Below are 22304 nucleotides of genomic sequence, written 5' to 3'. Positions count from 1 at the left end.
AGCCGTAGCTTTGTGCTTTGTGTTGGGGAGCAGGGTGATGATTGCTGGAATGTCTCTAAAAAGATAATGTCTGGTTTTTGGATGTGTTGATGGTTGGTTGGCCAGCTAGGGGACAGAGCATCGCCACTGCATGGAACCTGACCTGTAGCCCTTTACCAAGTATTACCAAAGTATGTGTAGCAGTGTGGAAGTAGCATTGTCTTTTTTAATTGTAGGGACATCCAAGGGATTTCCTCCTGCTGTCACCACTGATGCAGTTAAAAAGAAACAGCTCATCTAAGACGTCTCATTGGAGTGTTTGATGCCAGTATTCAGTTCTATGTTTTTGTCTAGATATTGTTCACTTTCTGCCAGATCATTACAGACTCCTCCTCAGCTCCCCTGTGAGAACTGTTATTAATGTGTCAGCTGTCCTGTGCCAAAGACACTACATGCAGTTGGAATCCTTGTTTGAAAGCAATTCAGAAACATTTAATTACTCCAACATGAGTAAGGTCACGTGTCATAGATGATATAAATAAGCAAATGGGATAATGACAATGATGGTTGGCATTAAAAACAAAGTGACATTGTGGTTCTTGATTGTTCCTGATTTAACCTTGATTTTTTTTTTTCACCACCACAAACCTTTTAATCTGTAGGTTAATAAAAACTCAATCTGGTACTCACGCAGAATCATCCTATTGACAAACTTCTACTGACAGAAGATGAAAAAGGAGTAAAATGTTTATTTTTGTTTTTTTTGTTAGGTCAAGTTTGTTTTTGTTACGCAACCAAACGTAACAGGCAGAATTTCATGTTGCTTGTGTGTCTACTATTTACATTATGGTGTTCTCATATACCAGACGTTGGTCACAACATAATAGGAGTCCATAGCAAACATTGTCAAAAAGTACCTTTTAAGTGTTAAGTACAGAACGTACAGTCTAAGGAGCTTGGAAAGAAAAGCATCTGGACTTTAAGTTTCCTTGAAGACGTTCACCTATCATCTGAGAAACTTCATCAGTTCTAAGAGTAATTGGTGGAGAGTCCCAGATTTTAAGCCCTATGGGGGTGTCCCCAAGACCAAACAGCCACTTCATAAGTGCATGGCACAACATAGAAGAGCCACCTCCACGGGACAAGACTCGGCTGCCCATCTGCATCTAAAGGACATTCACTCTTTTGAGGATACCAATGTTCACATTTTTGACACAGAAGACAGATGGTTTAAAATGGAGTGAAAGAAGCCATCTATGTCCACTGTGAACAACCATCTTTGAACAGAGGGTGGGGGCTTACGACACCAACTGTCTGCCATCTATAATCCAGTTTTGAGATCCCTTCCCAGAGGCCTTAACACTCACTCAGATCCTGGGCTATGTGACCATTTGAAATCACATAAGGTTGGGCTAGGTTTCACAATGAGTTCACATGAAACATTAGTGGATTGTGACCTACACCATTTTTCACATGACACTCTAAGGGGGCACTCCCATAGGGCTTAAAATCTGGGACTCTCCGCCAGTTGTTGTTGTTGTTGTTGTTAATAATAATAATAATAATGGATTGCATTTATATAGTGCTTTTCTAGGCACCCAAAGCACTTTACAATTCTACTATTCATTCAATCTCACACACTGGTGCAGGCAGTTGTAGCCACAGCTGCCATGGGGCAGACTGACAGAAGTGAGGCTGCCATATTGTGCCATCAGCCCCTCTAACCTACCACCTACTGGTGTTGGCCAAAGTGTCTTGCCCAAGGAAACAACGACCAGGACAGAGAGAGCTGGGGATCGAACCGGCAACCCCCTGAACCACGGTAGCCCCACGGTTGCTCTTAGAACTGAAGAAGCTTCTCAGATGAGGGGTGAAACGTCTTCCAGGAAACTTGCAGAAGTCCAGACTCCTTTATTTCCAACCTCCTTAGATTATGATGACCTGGATGAGTGAGAACCTTCAGACATACACTATTGGAGAGACAACCCCAATAGCTGTGAAATCCTCTGTGAAAAGGCAACATTAGGAAAGAATTTTACCAGGAAGAGACCTTCAGCAGAATTTACTACCTTTCTGATTAGATAACCTGTAAATTGACACACACCCCTACCTTCCTACATAACAAATGATAGAGAATCAATTAGTATTTTACTCTGTTGTATGCTTGTTGATGCCTTAAGCAGCATTTGGTGAAAAGCTGAGTTTGGCGACAAGGATAAGCAGACTGCTGTCTCCTCTCAGCTCCCAGCTTGCATTATTAGAAAGCCCTGTGGTGTTTTTCTGAGGATTTGATGCAGAGGCTATGCTCTTTGACACTGTAGGAGGACGGTTTTACAACCAGGAGTGAAATTAACCTCTTCTCAAGCAGAATTTCATTTGACTTTGAACACATATTACTGACTGACCAAATGCGAATCATTAAAGAAAATATCCTGAGGTCATCATCACAGAGCAGCTTCCTCACGTCTATAGCTTTAAATCGGAAAGACTGTGCCAGCCAGGCACCCAGAGAGCTCTTACATCACTACCAGGAAATTGGAGAACTTTACTGAAAGCCATAGTGACAAAGCAGGTTGCCTTGGCTGTAGGTTATCATGGGATCCAATTGCTATTGCAGCTAACGGGTATAACAGATGACAGATTGCCTTTATTCCCAGCGCTGAGTCTCTAAGAAATATAGCACGTTTTACAAGTGTTATTTACAGCTTTGTTCCTGTACCAGGATGACAAATGAATTGGATTTTACTATATCTTTCCACATGAAACAGTATGAAACATCAGGAGGCGTGGCACAGTCCGATAAAGCTCTGTTATTTGATCAGTGGTAAGCAGAGGGAAACTGGGGAAGAGATCTTTGATCACCTTTGCATATGAGCAGTTTGAAATCAAGCTGTATGCATCAAGCTTTCAGTATCCAAAACAAGGGCAATAAACATCAGGGTGTAGTTTTTTGTTTTTGTAAAGCAGAAGCTTTTTGTGTTGCAAAACAAGAAAACAAATGTGTTGCATTTATAATAGTGACAGAACCACAGGAGGAAGAGTTGGTAAAGTAATGTTTCATCCTTTCTGCTCATGCTTCGTCAGCTTAAGTGTTGATTAACTTGTAGCACTACCTGTGAGGTAACAGAGGAATGTGGAGTAGTGTGCCACAAAAAGTTGATTGTAATTATCTGAACATCGCTTGGATGAGTGAAATATTTCTCCCAGGTGAACAGAATAAACTTTCTAGGATTTCCTTATCTGGATGGTTGAGGATGCATCAAGACTTGGAATAGTTGGGTTACCGTTTTACTGGATTTTGTTTCATTGTCACAATGGCACAATAGCTCTTCGGCCTCACCTCCCAGATGATCACTTCAATTCACTTCAGCTTTAAGTTCAAATAAATTTTATTTATATAGTGCCAACACACAACATTCACCCCAAGGTACTTTTTATTGTAAGGTAAAGAATAATTTTGCAGTAAGTTTACAATAATAGGGAGAAAATCCCAACATTCACATCATTTCCTTTGAGAAAGCGCATGGTGATAGCAGGATATAAAAACTCCCTTGGATTTAACAGGGAGCCATGAAGAGAATCCAGGATTGGAGCCATGTCTCATCTTTTTTTTTTTCTTTCTTTTTTTTAAATAACCTCATTAACTTTACATATTTTTCTACCTCGGGCACTTTAATACTGCACCAACACCTTCTCATCAGCACCTCAGCACTGCCACTCACACATCCTTTCTTCTTTAGTTTCACGTTGGTGCGTGTACCTGCTCTGCTGCTGAACAGATGCCAGGTTGAACAGATGCCTACTCCTCTTCAAAATCTGCTCTTCCTCCCCCTCTCTGCAGTATCCATTGATTTTCAGGCAGCACATCTCTAACCTTTTTCTTTGACCTGCAGCTGCTTGAGTACACATCATGTTTAATAAGCCATGCAGCAGCACATGACTGTTATTTCTTTATTAAGCAATTAAACCACTATGGTTGACCAGAAAAACCTGGTTAACAGAGACTTTACTATTCTAAGTTCAGTGAACAACCTCAGGATTTCATTGGAAGCATGTTTGGGAAGACTCCTAGGAAAAATATCTGACTGACAGCTAAATACTTTAAATAGCTGCTGGAATCAAAGGTGGGTGGATTAATATGACTGAATATAAATCTGTGAGTCAAGAAACCAAAACAATGAAACAGAAGATTGAAGATAAATTAGCCAGTTTGGGAGATCAGTGATCTTCAGTATGGTGCAGTTAAAGAACAGTCAAGCACAGAGTAAGTGAAAGACAGACAGATGCAAAGCAGATGAAAGAGGATATGGACAGCAACTACAGGCAAAGCAGACAGAAGTACACACAAATGGCACTGCTAAATAACCTTCTGTGTAGTACTCTCCTCTCTAACTTTCCTCAGTCACTTACAGTAGCAGAATTTTCCTCTTCCACACTACAAGCTTAGCTCATCTTATCTCCCTCCATCATGTGCATGTTTCTGTTTCAATCACCTTCACATGATACCTTAAACTCTAAAACTAGTGTTGTGTTTTATTGGTTTGTTATTTCTCTTCCATTTATTTTCACATAAGTATCTTTCCTCATGTGTTTGTTACCACTCCCCCCCCCCCCCTAACAGTACTTCTTTCTTTGTGACTGGGGAAAAACACAATTTCTGTGACTGCTTTGTTGTGTACTTTACTACTTTCGTCTGCACTCCATCCAGCTGCATCACCTGTGTGAGGGGAGGAGGGGAGGGGGCGGACACCTCCCAAAAAACAGAAAGGTGTGAGACTGCCTGACACCAAAGCATGGTGCAGAGTATGACAAGCATATTGGTGCCCCACCCCCCCACCTCAAGGAAAAATTAGGTCCAATTACCTTTATTTACTCACCCCACCCCCAACACCAATTGAGAGCAGGTGCAACAGACACAAACACAAAGAAATTAATGACACTGGCTGCATTACAAAAGTCATGAATGCACTTGTGCACACACAGTCCTGTTGAGGGAATAGATTTTCCGTGTGTGTGTGTGTGTGTGTGTGTGTGTGTGTGTGTCCCATTGGTGGTATAGTGTTGTTGATTGCTTGCAGATCTCAGCCTGCATTATTAACCAACACTACACACTGGAGGCCATTTTGGTCACACTTGGGGTGTTTCTGCACTCATATTGCACTCACCCCATTTATAGCTTCCTAATTGATTAGCAGCACACCATAAGATCTATGACAGGCCTTCTCTGAATGCCACACACACACACACACACACACACACCCTGTGAGTCAGCTGACGGTTGGTCTTGTGTGTAGTGTGGTCTTAGCTGTAATGACTGCCTGTCACATGGTGCTCTCTTCCTAAAAGTCCTGTATCACATTCCCAGTAGTGAAGCAGAAGCAACAGACTCGTTAAACAGCAGCTGGCAAATGTTCAGAGGCCATGTCAAGTTAACGTCATACAAATACAGAATAGTAGTCATCTCTTCTTTTATCAACTTTTTTCCCTCCATTATTAACCGGTCTGCATCAAGCTACAGCATGAACTGAGGCCTCCTGTGACCTTTGTTAGTGCTCTACCTTGTTCTGTTCTTCACTTCAGTTTAAATGCTGCAGATCTTAATGTGTGAAACTAAATATAGACCAAATGAAACTGACCTCAAAAGCAAGTTGGTTTCCCTGTGACACAGTTACACTGTTACTTTCATGTTTCTATGTCTAAATTTTCTATTTTTTTGTTGATGTCAGGAATATGAAACAAAGAGTGGCAGAGCTGGATCTGGCAACCCAACATCTCCGAGGCAGAGTGTGAGGAAAAACCTGGATTTTGAGCCTCTCTCCACCACTGCGCTGATACTAGAAGACAGACCTGCGTATGTAAACACAAACGGCGCAGTCACATTTTTCTTTCCCTCTCACTGTCAGCTGAGTTTGCTTATCAGACATAAAAGCCAATCTCCTTCTTCCTCTCATTTCTTATCAGTTCTCCTTCCCCTGCCAGGTCGTTAGGCTCTGTTCTGCATTGTTTCAGCTCTCACTGTTTCCCCGCTTGTATCGCAGATGGTAAAAGAGACGTGCTGCTGAAAGTTTAATGGCCCTCGCTGAGCTTGGTTTCATTACCCTCCCTTTTGTAATTTTTTTTTCTTTTCTTTAGTATGTTGTAATGTTTTTGCATTCAGGCAGACAGACATGCCGAGCAACATCTTTGAGTACTGCTGCTTAGCCATGAGCTAAGTGTATGAAAACGTATTCAGACACATTTCCTCTGTGAACACCAGGAAGTTTATTTTGACACCATGAATGGCAGAACTGCATTCAGCTGCTGCTCCCTTTGTGGCATGCAGCCTCTCATGTGTCTGCACACAAGCTCTGAACCTGCAAGAAAAGTGCAAATGATGTGTTTTATAACAAATGTGACTAAACATAGCATATATATTTTAACATTTATTTTGCTGTTAACAAAGATGGATTTATTTTAGCATTGTTACGAATGTTTTTCACCTTGCAATTTAATAATTGAATACGTTTGAATTTAATGCCGTTTGTATTTATGTTTATTGTCACAGTTGATAAGAGTATAACAAATATAGTCTGATGACTTTGGCACATATGTATATAGCATTTTATACACTGTTGAAAAAAAAATTAAAGGAACACTTTTTAATCGGAGTATAGGATCATGTCACTTAAGTAGCAGAGCTGCTTAATCAGTTTCGGCTGTGCTATTCGTCTCTCCCTGAGCCTGGTTCTGCTGGAGGTTTCTTCCTGTTAAAAGGGAGTTTTTCTTCCCCACTATCGCCAAGTTGGGGGCTTTTCTGTATGATTGTATCCTCTATCATACATTATAGAGCACGTTGACGCGACTGTTGTTGTGATTTCGTGTTATATGAGTAACAGTGAATTGATCTGCTTGAACTTCATGAAAGCCGTCCAAATAATGAAAGTTGTGTTGCACATTGTTAACCATATACACAGTTTTGATACGTTTTTTTTGCCATGCAGAAGACTCAAAGCAAGATAGTGGAAAGGAAAACAATCTGCACTGTAATGATTGTAAATGTTCCTTTAGTTCATTGTGTTTTCTTTTCTTTTCTCAAGGTCCGTTGTAGTACGTGCTGTGGAGTGTTTTCTTTATCAGTTAGATGTTTATGTTCCTCCTTTATGTTCTTTCCCTGAGCCTATTCCGAGTCCTTATTCCAAGAATAAACTTTGTTGCCAGGGGCTGATATATAAAGGCAAAGGTGTTGAGAAAATTTAAATGCTTATTGATTTTAACCAGCAACTAGCACGACATCAGCCAAGTGATTTAGAAAGACTGGAAAAGATGAAAAAAAAGAAAAAAGGGTTATCTAATGTTTGTAGCATGTTAAAGAGGCAGTAAGTTGAATTTACTGGAATATAAGCAGCTGTGTTCACTCCATAAACACATGCAGCTTCCTGTCCTGATGTTCTTTTTATACACTCCAAGATTGCTCAGCATGAGTAATGCAAGAGCACATAGTTGCTAACCGTGTGTGTGTGTGTGTGTGTGTGTGTGTGTGTGTGTGTTTGCATTTGCATGTGCAGTAACCTGCCTGCCAAGCCAGCTGAGGAGGCACAGAAACACAGGCAGCAGTATGAAGAGATGGTGGCCCAGGTTAAGAAGAGGGGTGAGTTCAGTGGAGTGAACTGAGGCTGCAGCTTCAGCATCAATGTTGCTTTCTTTTTTTTTTTCCTCCAGCCTGGCACACTACACAATAGTTCAGACTCTTATTTCTGTCCAGTCTGTTGTCCGCTCCTCTCTTTCCCATGTAATTTTATGTTTAATGACTTCTGCAGAGTTAAAAGAAGCTCAGAGGAGGAAGAAGCAGCTGGAGGATCGATGCAAGCTTGAAGAGAGCATTGGCACAGCAGCTCAGACCTGGAACCAAGACATCCTGCCTAATTGGAGTACAGTGTGAGTACAAAAAAGACTCTGGTTTGAATTATAACATATTTAACAATAACAAAGCTCATTGCTTTGCTTCGGTATATTCAGTTGTGCAGTTAGCTTCCATCCCAACAGCTAGAGTCACAACAACAAAAATGCCGTATCAGTGTTTAGCATTTGTGTTTAGGTGGCTACGAAGGTTAAGCCTGATGTTGGTCCTCGCTGCATGTTACACTGCGGGATTACATGGAGCTTTACTGCCGTTTTATTCTCAGTTTAATGCAGAACTTGCAAAATGTGCAACATGCTCAATGTGCAGTATTCCTTGGTCAACATGTACAGTATTCAGGGTTTGTACAGGTGCTTGAAAATGCTTGAATTTGACCCTGAAAAGAGCCTGACTATAGGAGTGTACATGTTGGAAGAACACGCAATAGTGTTGTTGACTTTGGACTTGAATTTTTAATAAAAAACACAGAAGTACAAGTCAGAGAAAATAATGACCAACAAATTCAACTCGCTATTCCTTTATTACCACATAGACAGTTTTACTTCTCTGCCTGCTTAAAAGTTTACTGAATCTTCAATATTTGATCCTTCTTGGGAGCATTTAGTACACTGCTGCTGTTGGCCAGCACTGCAGGGCGGAAATGCAGTATGCAGACATAAGAATATAACAAGACATAACTTGTTGTGGCGGTTAAGCTGGAAAAACACGTTCAAACCAGTGTGGTCATCTCAGGTAATCTTCATAAAAGTACCAGGCTCCTCCTGCAGGTGTACTCCTTGATTAATATGTGACTAATTCACTTCACACTACCAAACATCGCTACAGTACTGCTGCCAGATCGTTCCTTTAGTCTATTGTATCTTTATTACTACAACAATACAAACAGAAGACAGTATAGATGGTGTTAGACTGAAGGAAAGTGTTTTTCTTGCTTTCGAATCAGTGGTTTGCCAATTAGGTTATTGTTAACCTATGGCCCACTCTATAAAACATTTTTATCATAGACTCTGATGTGCTTAACATTTTTTTCCCCTCTAATCCCCCACTGCTACAGGTGTACATCTCGACGAGTGAGGGACCTCTGGTGGCAGGGCATCCCCCCCAGTGTCAGAGGGAAAGTGTGGAGCCTGGCTGTGGGCAACGATCTCAACATAACACACGGTACGTGGGAATGAGTGTGTGTGTGTTTTTTCAAGTTAAAAGATCTGTTAGCAGGCCAAACCTTAACCTAAAAACTGCCAGCTGGGTTAACTTAACCTAGCCCTGAATTATGTCTGCAACTTAAAATGTAACAGTTTCTTTAATGCGAGCGTTTTGATGCTCAAAAGTTGGTGTTCTTCTCATTGGGTGATTGCAAAAACACACATCCCCACAAAATAAGTAATAAAAGCACACACACACACACACGCAGATGGGTGCACCAATTTGTCTCAGTGTTTGTAGTTGAATGTGTGGCAGTGAGATGGATAGAAGAGGAAGGAAGAGCGTGTCCATTAAGGAGCACGGTCCAATAATTCCCCCAGTACACGAGAGAATGTGCAGCATTTCAATGACTTCGCTGATCCTGCACAGACGACACACACACACACCCACTACCCTCATCTTCCTCTTGAGAATGGAGTACAAACTGAAATTGGCATTCCTTAGACTGTGTGTTTGTGTGCATGCATGCTCAAATGTGTGTGTGTGTGTGCTCCTCAGCACCCTCAAGGCTGCTTGCAGATAAGCACTCTCTCTGACTGCTGAGCTGGTCTGCTCCACTTTGTGCTATTCATCGTTTTAACTGGAGCTACACTATCCTACACACCAAAACACACACTGCAGTCACACACACACTCGTGGAGTTTTCAGTCCCTTTAAAGTAGCTGCATGGGCAGCTCAGTGACAGCACTCCCTCACTTTCACAGAAGCATTTTTATTATTGATGCTAATGTTACTACTAATGTCTTTGACTGGCTTGCAGATGAGTAATATAGCAGAGTAATAATCTGTCTTTAATGATTAGAGAAATTGTTCACTTGTCATAACGTGCAATTATTTACAGCAGCTTTAAATAAATATCAGCTGTTTTAAAACTCCGAGTTAACTTCACTAATCGGTTCCTCCAAACCATCAACGTCTCTATTAGACCAATCACCCGACAGGCTGCTTAAAGTCCTAGCATCAACTAATGCTTCAATCTGTCTTTAACGAGCTGCATACCACAGGCTAACCGATCATCAGCTTAACCTCTTCATCCTACAAGCAGCTTGTTGTAGTTCAGATTTGACTCGAGCACTAGTGTAAATCTCCACGTCTCCTCTCTGAACGCTCAATATTAAATCTAGCATCTGAGCACCAGAGGGCAGCAGCAGTTCAAAGGAAAGGCTGCACAGCAGTGCAGTCTTCTGTAATTGGGGGACATGTTTTCTTCAGTCACCTTCACTGTTTGCTGATGCGAGTGCTTTCTGTCCATTTATCACGTTCACATTTCAGTCTTCAAACTTGTGCGTCCCTCCAATCTCTCACATTAACTTCACTGTGCTGCTGTTTGTGTGTCTGTGCAGAGTTGTATAACATCTGTCTGTCCCGGGCCAAGGAGAAGTGGAAGAGCACAGCGACACTCTTCACCGAGACTGAAAGTGAAGGTGGAGTTTCTAAAGAAACTTCTTTAATTTTATAATAATACTCATATTTTTCCAGTTTGTTTTTTTTAATGTGCTGAAATGTCTTGCAGATGTTGGTTCCTCAGACAGAGAGTCAAGTCTCGAGCTCATCAAGCTGGACATCTCAAGAACTTTCCCACAACTGTGCATCTTCCAGAAGGTCAGTGAGAGAGAATTAGAATAACGTTTCAGCACGATGTGGGTAATGGGATGCACCGAAGGAAAACGTGACTAAACTGAGCAAGACATGAAAGGAACGTCTTGCTTATTTTTGTAAAAAAATATTTGTATGATTGAAACAGGTTTTGAAAGCTTGTAAATGTAAAAAGGTGTGTGTACGTTGTGCGTTTTTGGACTCATTGTTCCATTGTTTTGTTTTTCTTTGTACGTCATCAGGGTGGGCCCTATCACGACGTGCTGCACAGCATTCTGGGAGCATACACTTGTTACAGGCCTGATGTTGGCTATGTAAGTCACACATGCTTAACCAATATTACATCATGTTGTGATACTCACACCTGTGACTGGGGCATGTTACAGCTTCATGTTTAGGACAAAAACACAAAGTGCCACATGAATATCTCAAGTATAGAAAATATTGTTTAGTCATGAGATTCTTACATCTACTGGCGCTGAAATTTAGATTGATTTTTAGAGACCATAAAGAGTTTATTCATCTATATGCTCTTATTTAACAAACGAACAAATAAAACAATTTCTGTTTAATACATTTGTTCAGGTAGTAGATAAAACGGGTCATTTTTACACCACAAATATAAGTCTTGTTCCCTTGGAGTCGCTCCACGACTTTGTCTTCTTGAAACTAAAGTGACTGTTCTTGGAAATTTTAAGTGAACTTTGAGATATTGCACCTTGCAGCTCATTGTGTATTATGAAGGTTAAACAGACTTTGATCTCCCACACAACACCTACAGTAGCCTAATATTAGCTTAAAATAAGACGATTCAATTTGCACCAAGTGGGAGGTTGCTGCCACACGCGAGGAGCTGAGTGGGTACTGAATATGAAGTCGGCAACATTTTCTATGCCGGTGTGTGATACAGTTCGATACCTGGGCTCAATGTAAGTGCAGCAAAAAGGGGAAAGCACGGTAATTTACCTCAAAGTCACCAAATGAATAAGAAGACAGACAGATGGGATGACTGTCTGTGAGTACGGTTCTCAAATATTTCACCAGTCTGAAAAACAAAATCCTGCCAGAAATAATAGAATATTTAGGCCCGATTCCTTCTCATTAAGTAAATAAATGCTTTACCTGCTGTGCCATCTTTATCTTCTTACTCTTGGCGCTAAGTATTTCTTTCAAGCACTGATATTTCACTAGGTGTCCTGATATTAAAGCACTTCATACTCATTGGCTTGATTTCATGCATTTTGTCTTTTTCATATCAATTATAAAACAGTTGTGCACAACCTTCTTTAGCTCCATCATATTCTCCAGTATTTTTTCTCAAAAACCTCCCAAAAGCTGCTAATTGATTGTAAGTAAGGAATATATTGCACATGAATTACAGTTATATAAGCTTTGGTGTGGTAGTAGTACCACATGAATAGTCACTCCCCTCAATAGAATGTATTAATAGATGTGGTCTAACATTATAAAACATGACACGTATTAACATACACAGGCTTTTATTTTAATGAAATCATCAGATTCATATAGAGGATGGTCCTGTTAGCAATCTGTGTGAGCGTTTCCACCCAACTAAAGCTCTGTATGAGGAAAATGATGCATTTTCAGATTTATTACATTATGCCATAGGTTTGTTTTTAGTGTAAATAAAGGTGCTTCAGATTTCCAGTAGATACATTTGTTACTGATGCTGAGAGCTGATCTAAAAGGATAACTCTGCGTGTTTGGTATCAATCATACGAAGGACAAATGTAGTTAAGTCTCATTTGATCTGGTTTTCTGTTTGCGATCTTTTTTGGGTTTCAGTTGGGATACATCCATATGTATGCATTTCTTTTTAAGTTTCCTATTTCTGCTTGACTCACTTATGTTCCTTTTTGCAAGCTATGATGAGTAAAATGTAGGATGCTATTTACAGAATGTGGGGCTAGCCAACTGTAGAAAAGGGAGCCTGTGATTAACCTCTGCTGAATTACTTATGAACAAGACCACACGTGAAAATTTACAGAATTTTCTAAGCAAGCAAAAATTACTTGGAAATTTAGAAGGACCCTCAGGACTGAGCATTAATATTAAAAGCAAATCATTTTTCATTTCTGATAGTATTAAATATTACATTTATGATTGGCATTAGTGTGTTTAACAGGTGATGTGCTCAGAGTAATTTCTAGAATTCTCTAAGCAACAGATTCACATTTGTTTGCGCTGTTTTGTCTTTTGTGTTTTTGGGGGGATTTTTTGTGCCTCATCACCAGCAACCAGTCAAAAGATCAGTTCTGTGTGACGTTCACTAACCCTGAAATACCGTGCCCAGGAGATTGGTCAGGGGGTTTCTGCAGCATGTAGGTTCCATTTTAAAGTTAGAAGACCTCAAATATTTTCCTTCCATTCGCTCTTTTCTTCCTTTCAAGGAGACTTTGTATTGAGCCTCAGTGACGCCCTGGATTTCCGACTCTAGTTTCTCACGATGCCCTGATCCTCCCTTGTGATACTTTCATGGTTTACTTGATTCCTAGAAATCAAACTGAATTTTTTGGCTAAAGTTTTATTTATTTTTTAAACTATTATTTAATAAAATGTATGTTTTTGTTCATTCACAGTGTTGGCCTGTTAAAATATCAAACAAACCAAAAATCCATAGGGGGATGTATTCAGATTGATTCTTTATTCATTAAATCATCCAAACCTCCAAACATTGAATTTACAAGACGTGCGCAGGAGCATTAGCAAACAATCTGCACATTTACAAAGTGTGAACCCAGCGAATATTTGGGATAAAGAAGCAACGATCGCAAAGCAGTATTTTTAAAAAGTCACCCGCTACATTTTGTTTATGTTGTCAGTTGTAATGGACCTGACCAACTGTGCTCTCTGTTTTATTGTTTCTCTCAGTATCATCACTGTGTGCTCTTACAGCAAAATTGCTGCATTTGCACTAATGAGCAGTGCTGCTGTGGTTTGCCTTGCTGCTCCTACCCGCAGCCCCATGCTTTTGTCTATAGACAGGTAGAAATGACTGTGACTTCCTGCATTTGACCCCAACCCATGAGCAGCTACACATACACACACTCTCAGTCTGTGTAAGCTGTACGCAGGTTTATTTCTTTCCATTTCTCCATCAGCATTATCATCTCTCTCCCCAGATTTATTGTCCACACTACTTGTAATACTTGCACATCACTGTCAAAGCGCCTGCACCGATTAATAGTGTCTGACTCAAATGCAAGGTTACCCGTTAATGACTTCCTGCCAGTGTTTCTGTCTAAATATTACAACATTTGACACGTACAAGCTCGCACCGTCACCGGTTTTAGGGTTGCTGTAAGTATTCGCTTGTACTGACTCTGTGTTTGTGTGTTTTTTAAGGTGCAGGGAATGTCCTTCATCGCTGCTGTGCTCATCCTGAACCTGGACACAGCCGATGCCTTCATAGCTTTTGCCAACCTGCTCAACAAGCCCTGTCAGATGGCCTTTTTCAGGGTTGACCACAGCCTTGTAAGTAAACAAAGAGCATGGCAAACACGTGCGCGCCCACTTATTTCACACGCAGTACCTATAAATACACATGACTCTGAGCTTTTTTAAAATAAACATATATGTATACATATGTGTTGACTGCAAATCACCTTTTTCCGCCAAGCTCTTTGTTCAGCTGTAAAGTTGAGAACTTAACGGTTTAAAAAAAAAATCTGTTTGACTTAAAACATTTATCAGTAATACCTAATACGTCAGTAAATTCCATTACCTGTTTTACTGAATATAGCAGTGCTAGTGCTGTTATTTCTAACCACATTTATAAACTTGGTAATGTTACTGTCCCATCATCATCTCTACTGTGTTTACACACTTGTCTCCATTTAAACCAAAGTGTCTGTCATTTGTGTCTGACTCACTGAGCAAACTGTAAGTGTGGTTTGGGTTTACTTCTCTCTAAGACCACCTCCTCTCCTCTCCGCAGATGTTGACGTACTTTGCAGCATTTGAAGTGTTCTTTGAAGAAAATCTACCAAAGCTATTTGCACATTTCAAGAAAAACAACTTGACACCTGATATTTATTTAATTGACTGGTGAGTGCTTCCCTGTATTGTGCTATTGCCTCATTTTATTTTATATCTCCTGTTTTGTTTTAACAGTGAACTTGCATCTATTGATGAACATGAATTACTTGGCAGTGTGTCATTTCACTGATGCAGCAAAGCTCTACCGATTCATCCTCCACCCACATGCACAGTGCACTTTGTACCCCGTCTTGCTGAAAACACGCTACATGCCTTCATCTCGAAACATGACACTTGCCTCACATTCAGTTTGTCATACTTTCAGTGTCAGGTGTGTTTCTGAGAAAACAGGAAAGGGGTTGTATGAGTGGTCACTGCCCATTTGAGGTAGAAATTTGTGTTTGTATCTTCACTTTAACCACATATATGCCACATAACTAGGGCAATAATATCAATCATTTATTTTTATTCACAGACTTCTGACTTTAATATTGTGAATTATTGTGTTTTTTGTTTGTTTGTAATTACACCTAAAACAGCCTTTTAGTTTTATTAAGAGCAGGTGGTAGTCAGCTCGCTTCTAAATCTCTTGAAGCTTGTAACAACGTAGAAAGGAGCCTTTTTTCTTTTAAAAAGTGTTTTTGTTTTTTTATTTGCATGCGGAGTAATTCTGCAAATATTTGTGAAAGGATGGGTCGCTCTCAGGAACTCAGTGAATTCAAGCTAGGATGCACCTGTGCTACCAGTCCAGACATTTCCTCACTACTACATATTCCAGTCAGCTGTTAGTGGAATTATAACAAAGCAACTGGGAACTGACAGAAGTGGTAGGCCTTGTAAAATCACAGTGGATGCTGCGGTACAAACGTGAACAACTTCAGCTTCATGGACTGGGTTTCCATGGCTCAGCAGCTGAATCCTTACATCACCAGGCACAGTGCAAAGCGTGGGATGCAGTGGTGTAAAGTAGAGATGGACCGATCCGATATTACGTATCGGTATCGGTCCGATACTGACCTAAATTACTGGATCGGATATCGGAGAAAAATAAAAAATGTAATCCGATCCATTAAATATCACAAAAGCACCTCACAAAACTTGCAACACGCCGTAACTCACCTCAGAACGTTAGCAGTGGAGCAGTATGCATCACGTGATAGAGCGGCTGTGGCATGCGGGACCTGTCGGTGGTCTGGATAGCATGTGGAGCTTCGCTAGCAACCCGGCATTTCATCTCCGACAAAGTTATCCCCGAGAGAAGTAAAGCAAGTGTGTAAGTCCATCTCTAAATGTTTGTAAAGCATTCCTGCGTTAAGCTTACCAAACGATATATGGAGCGACTGCCTCTCCTGCTGCTACTTCAATCATGAAACTGCTTAACGATCAGCTGATCGGCTTTTCTGTCGCGAGTCCGTGTCTCTAGTTTGCTTTTGGCCCACTTTGCACCAGAAAGAGGAAACCAGCGGCTGAACAACAGCAGCACGTTTAAGCTTGATCAGCTGTTGTTAGAATTTATTTAATATTACTTTCTACTCGAGGATCTTTTTCTACGTAGCTGACGCTGGTAACTGTGCAGGGGCGGATCTAGCAAAGTTTAGCCAGGGGGGCCGATAGGGCGTTAACAGGGAAAAGGGGGCACAAAGACATACTTTTCTTTCTTATTCTCATTTAAAATTTCGAGCTTTTAATAAATAATTATCTGACACCCAAAGTAAAATGAATAGAAGTCAATTACTGTATATAGTGACTATTAAGTCTAATATACCCTAGTAAGCTTTTTCCTTTGGGAAGGTACCATCTGTGCAGTCTGCAATTTTGTTGAAGAAAGATGTTGAATCTATTTAATATTTCTTGAAAAATAATTGATTTCTGTGCATTTTTTTTCACACTGCGTCAAATTAAGGTTGATTACGTTGATTAAGCATCATGAGGTGGAGCGTGAGGGGTGGTTCCCTATTTTTTATTTATTTATTTTTGTTGTTGCTGGGAGTTGGAACCCTATTAGTTAGGTTGCTTAATATTTACGCTAAGTACTCTTTAAAATACCAGAATAGGGAGGATGGTGTAGGTTTAAGTTTATTAGATTGATCAGTATTGCTGAACTATGAAACATTTTTTTTTTGCATACAGGTATAACAGAATAGCTTTAGTGTAGTTGTTGTTTTAAACTTGAGTATGAACTTATACAAAATACAGCAAGATATTTAAAAAACAGTTTTGTTGATTAAAAAACACTATGTCGGATTCATATCTGTATCGGCAGATATCCAAATTTATGATATCGGTATCGGACATAAAAAAGTGGTATCGTGCCATCTCTAGTGTAAAGCACACTGCCACTGGAGCAGTGTGTTCTCTGGAGTGACCAATCACGTTCTGTCTGGCAAGCCAAATGATGAGTCTGGGTTTGGTGGTTCCCAGGAGAACGGTACTTGTGTTACTGCACTATATGTCAAGTGTAAAGTTTGGTGTGGGGTTGTTTTACACAAGTTGGGCCTGCCCCCTTTGTTCCAGTGAAAGGAACTCTTCATGTTTCAGAATACCAAGACATTTTGGATAATTTCATGCTCCCAACTTTGTGGGAACAGTTTGGGGATGTCCCAGTGCACCTCTGCAAGAATGGACAAAAATAAATGCTTTCCTAAACTTTATGTAAAAGAAGAGTTGAATCTGTTAAAGCTGCTAAGGTTTAGACATCAAATTAAACCTTATGGAATAAAAATGGGATGTCACTTAAGAAGTTCATATGCGTTTGAAGGGAGACGGATGAGTAGTTTTTACTCTATACTGTATCTTTCCTTTGTTTATCTATCAGGATGTGAGGGTAGATCTTAGAAGTTGGTACATGAAGTCAGATTTCAGCAAAGAAACTGTAACTCAGTACATGTGTTTCTTTAATATGTTAACAAAGGTCATTTCAAATTTCTGTTGCTATTAGTGACTTTGTTTTATATAGTGCTAGCTGATAATAACTTTTCCTTCCCATCTATTTGTCCCTTCAGGATCTTCACTCTGTATAGCAAGTCGCTGCCGTTGGACCTGGCGTGTCGAGTGTGGGATGTGTTCTGCAGAGATGGTGAAGAGTTCCTGTTCCGCACGGCTCTGGGATTGCTTCGCCTCTACCAGGATGTCCTGACCAGCATGGACTTCATCCACATGGCTCAGTTCCTCACCCGCCTGCCTGACCTCATCCCTGCCGACCAGCTCTTCCAGCACATTGCTGCTATTCACATGACCAGCCGCAACAGGAAGTGGGCACAGGTGGGATTTTATTTCTAGATACTGTGTCTGAAAACATTGTTTACCCCCATCACTGCATCTTTGTTTTGAAAACCTTTTTTTCACTCCTGCTTCCTCCCGTCAGGTCTTGCAGGCGCTGACGGAGCAGAAGAGATCGGGAGCGAGGTTGCCCGGTGCTGAAGCGTTGAGCTGAGATCAGAACATAACCAGCTCAAGCTAAAGTACTCAATCAGACCCCCTCCAGCCTTTGGAAAAGCCTACACTCTTGCCCAAGCTGATGGACCTGAGAGAGATCTTCTGTCAGGTTGGGGACACGTCCAGTTGAGGCTGCAGTGATAAAGCTCTTCTCCAGAGGCATGCCACTCCTCCGACTGGAACCAGAACACTGGAGGGGGTCTCAGTGACTGAGCAGGGGTGTGAAAAAGGAATATGAGGCCTTATTTAACTTCCAGCACCCCTCCTCTGCTTAGAGGCCCAGCAGCAAACTGGAAACTTGTAGCTGGGAAAGGCTGAAGAATGTAACACACACTCCCACATATATGAACCTACCCGACTGACTCAGTTCCCCAGAGACTGAAGGAAACCACAGAGATACCAGATACTACATCAACTCCTTCACTGCTGCCAGCTCTCAGATCCTTTCTGTTTGATTCGGCAAATGAAGCTTAAATGTGTCTACAGCAATGTTCATCTCCGTAGTCAAATCTGTAAACGACATAAATATGTGAGGGGGTTCCTAGCTGTCTCTGTGCGTCTCCTTCTGCGTAGCGGCACCTTTTTTCCACTCACTTTAATTTTTCTCACATTCCTTTGTGTCCTCCATGTTTTTATTTCCTTTTGTTCTGAGTTTGCTTTTCATTGGCTTGTAATCAGGGCCAAATTGTCACCTTAGCTGTTCCATGAAGACAACTCTTCTGAACAGGGGGAGTTTTGTAGGTTATAATCCATGAAGGTATGACACAAATGCACATAAGAAAATGTGGTGTGTTTGAGAGCACCGCGTTACAGTTTTAGTTCATTAGAAGAGGTCAGAAGCTGCCTGTGTCAGCGAGACTGGAATAAATGAGGTAAAGTGTTAGATGTGGATTTCCCCTGTATTTAATATATTTGTGGTACATTAATTTGCATTAATTAATTAGCTTGTTTTTGTTATGATTTCAGATGTGTTGGTGTGAGTGTGAAGTCTTTTGTTCATTTATTTAGTATATTTAAGAAAAGGATGGATTTGGTCCAGACAAATGAAGGGTTGTCGTTGAGCTTCTGTCTGCACATTTGGAGCACTTTTAATCTCTTTTTAAACACATTCTAGATTGCAGGCTGTAACTTGAGGGGCTTTGCACGCATTTGGCTGCATAATTTGCGTGAATATGAAAGATGAAAAAAACCATCTTTTTGGACAATAGCAATCACTTCACTGATAACGACAAAGTTCAAATACTCTGAATGGTTCAGAACTTTCCACTGTAGTTATTTGACTTTGCATCCATCCTGGTACACTGTCCCCACCGGCAGTTGCCCTGATTGCATGTTTTTTAGTCATTCCTGGCAGCAGAGCGCTTCAGAGTCTTGACCCTGAGTTCTCAGGCTTAGTGAGGTACTAGTCCAGTTTATTTAAAAAAAACTGTAGAGCTAGAAGGCTGTTTCTACGTGTCCACAAACATCTGTGATAGGATCTATTTAAAGCTAAAAAGCTGATGATTGTGTTTGTTTTGGCGGAAGACACTTGTGTATTCAGTGTGCTCTGAGCGGTGCAAGATCAGAGCAGAATATAGTACAACTTCCATTTTGACAGTCTCATGCTTCGCCAACCATCCAAACCACAGAAATTTGGGTCAGTTTGAAGCTGAATTAATCTTTGCTCTATGCACAGGTTTGAGGTCTGTGCACGGCGCGTGTGGTCAAAGCAGGATTTCCAGGGAGCAATCTAAAAGTACTAACCACACTGGCCAATGAAATTAACTTTGAAGCATTAAGATGTGGAGACTCTGAGGAGTGTGCAGTCAGCTGTTGATGGTTTTTACTTTCAAGGCTCGCTATGCAGGAGTTTTGTTGTTGCTGTTTGCATCGTGGGTCTGTCGTCCTTGGCTTAAAAGTATTTTTTTCAATTGCCATCTGTGAAATTTAACCAAAACCTTCACTTTTTTAAATCAAGTGGCTGGGCTTTTCCACCCGGCTGTCATTGTACATTCTTAGTGACGTGCCTGGTGGACTTGCTGCACCATCTCGAGGTACAAATTTGGCTTTTCGTGAAAGAGCGGGACAACCCAGGTTTGGTTCCAGGTAATTTATGTGACAAATTAAGGATGAATGGTTTGGGCATAAAGTTTAAATAGCTACACCGCAACATACGGTGGGTCGTAAGTGGTTGATCAGAGAGATTCCTAAAGTTTAAAATCCTGCATAGATGGCCTTTAATTACTTGCATTAGCTGTGTGTGTAAACGTCACTGTTGCAGCTGTAGTTATTGACTGTTGGTCAGATTACTAGCCTGCAGCATCACTGTAACCATCTTACCCGTCATGTTGTGTTGCCCCTCACAGTTTTAAATCCTCCACTCTGGAGCAAAGTGCAGTATAACAGAGATTTCTTACTTTGGTTTAAAGATTTGCTGCTTTTTTGTTTTGTGGGGGCTTTAAATTGGTTGTTTTATAGAGTTTTTATTAGGGTAGCAGATCTGATTATTTGATAATAGAAGCAATATTTAGTTAGAGCCCTACACAAAGTTGGAAGAAGGAAGCGGATTGTTGGATATTGAGCGTTACACAGCCTGCAAATCTCTACTTTTAGTTTTTCATCATGAGATGACACAGATTGTGTTGTCTTTTGTGTCACAGTGGCATAGTGGAGAGAGATCTGGCCTAGATCTGCTAACTGCTGCGTGTGTCAGGGTATTGTGGCTGCTTAAAGTTGAGGTTGTCACTAAGTTGAGGCCTTGACACTGCATTCACACTGTGGTTATTGTGTCACTCCATCCTCACCAGTAGTGGGCGGAGCCAATGCTACGTTGATTGGATACACTGTGCAAAGTCAACACACTGCATTTCCTGATCTGATCTTTGTTTTGTGACAGTGATGACTTTGAAAGCCCATTGTGCACAAGCGTCATCAGAGGAATGAAAGGCCGATGTATGAGGAAATGTCTCGTCGTTCCTTGTGAAACTGCTTCACGTGCTGTGTTGTGCTGCTGAATTTGTGTGTGATGGAGTTCCAGTCGGTCTTTCCTGTTATATTAGTGAACTCAATCTCTTAACCCTCAGCTGAGGCTGTGCTTTCTTAAATCCCTGGACATTAGCTGAAGTAGAACGTTCAGTCTGGGCTTTAAAAACAGGAAGACTCCTTTCGTTTTGTAATTCATCATCGTCTCAGCCACATGGCCGCTGAAAGGGCGCCTGCTGTGTTTTTGACTCAGCACCGTGCAATACTATGTCTGATCATTCTTCTAAATGCACCCCCTCCCCCACTGTGGTGAAACACTGCAGGACTGCAGTTAAAGCTTTTTGCAAGCCATACGTGCAAGCCTTTGAGTTGTGCCTCTGATAGTCTCGTGGTTAAAAACGGGTTGTTGATTTCTCCACCTTTTTTAGGTAGCTGTTTGCAAACTGTAGTGTGTGTCTGTATGTGTATGTCTTGTTTGTGTGGTTAAGTGGTATCTTCACAATTAGACCTGTTAGTTACCAATTAATTGTTACATTTAAAGCTGGCCTGGGTATCAGCTCTACCTGTCAACACTACCGTTTGATCCTTTGTGGTCAAAAAGATTCAAACTAAATTGGGTTGAAAGATATTTTAGATGATGTACCATTGCTTGATAATCATGTTGATTTGCTGGGTGTTCTCAGTCGTTTTGCATTGTCTGACTTGTATTCCTTTTTTTCCAAGAGACCTGTGTACTGTAGAGGACTGATAGATATACATGGAGACAGCAGAAGGTCACCGCGCAACTGTTTCTCACTTGAAATGTATATAAATGATGGTTTTATTATAATAAAAAGATGTACATATTCAACCAGGAGCTAGTTTGTTTCTTACTGGATTACAACTCTCCTCCTGCCTTGTATAGATCAACAGGTGGAAGTGAATTTCCCAGAGTGCCTTTGAGCCTAACCGGAGTGAGAACACGATGGCTTATGTGGTTAGTGCAACAGTCATTGCTGCAGCAATGCGTTGTGGTGTATTTACACTTTCTTGTGAAAAGGTTGCCACACTTTTACCTGAGATAAAATCTATATGTTAGTATTGAGTGATCCGCACTTTTGCTTTGATTCTCGATGAGTGGTGATAAACCACTGATTAGTGAACATATTACATAAATATCAAATGGGGTTCTCTGAAGCAGACCTACGTCAGACAACAGTGGCCCAGTTTTAAATGTAAAAATCTCCTGGAGTCC

The 22304-nt window shown here is 40.8% G+C and overlaps 1 protein-coding gene across 1 annotated transcript in view; it reads left to right on the top strand.

The window, feature by feature from the left end:
• The window catches only part of tbc1d14 (TBC1 domain family, member 14), a 43366-nt gene extending 21457 nt beyond the window's left edge, over positions 1-21909 (top strand). The window contains 12 exon segments of the mRNA XM_080890159.1: positions 5706-5830; positions 7524-7606; positions 7776-7893; positions 8931-9037; positions 10423-10503; positions 10593-10681; positions 10918-10989; positions 14042-14170; positions 14634-14743; positions 17677-17935; positions 18039-18065; positions 18067-21909. Of these exon segments, the coding sequence (XP_080746285.1) occupies positions 5706-5830; positions 7524-7606; positions 7776-7893; positions 8931-9037; positions 10423-10503; positions 10593-10681; positions 10918-10989; positions 14042-14170; positions 14634-14743; positions 17677-17935; positions 18039-18065; positions 18067-18102 (1236 nt within the window). The 3' untranslated portion in view covers positions 18103-21909.
• The last annotated feature ends 395 nt before the right edge of the window (positions 21910-22304 follow it).

The sequence above is a fragment of the Rhamphochromis sp. 'chilingali' genome (genome assembly GCF_963969265.1).
Source record: "Rhamphochromis sp. 'chilingali' genome assembly, chromosome: 1".
Classification (NCBI taxonomy): domain Eukaryota; kingdom Metazoa; phylum Chordata; class Actinopteri; order Cichliformes; family Cichlidae; genus Rhamphochromis; species Rhamphochromis sp. 'chilingali'.
The sequence above is the reverse complement of the archived record's forward strand: the minus strand, read 5'-3'. Positions and strand labels throughout refer to the sequence as shown.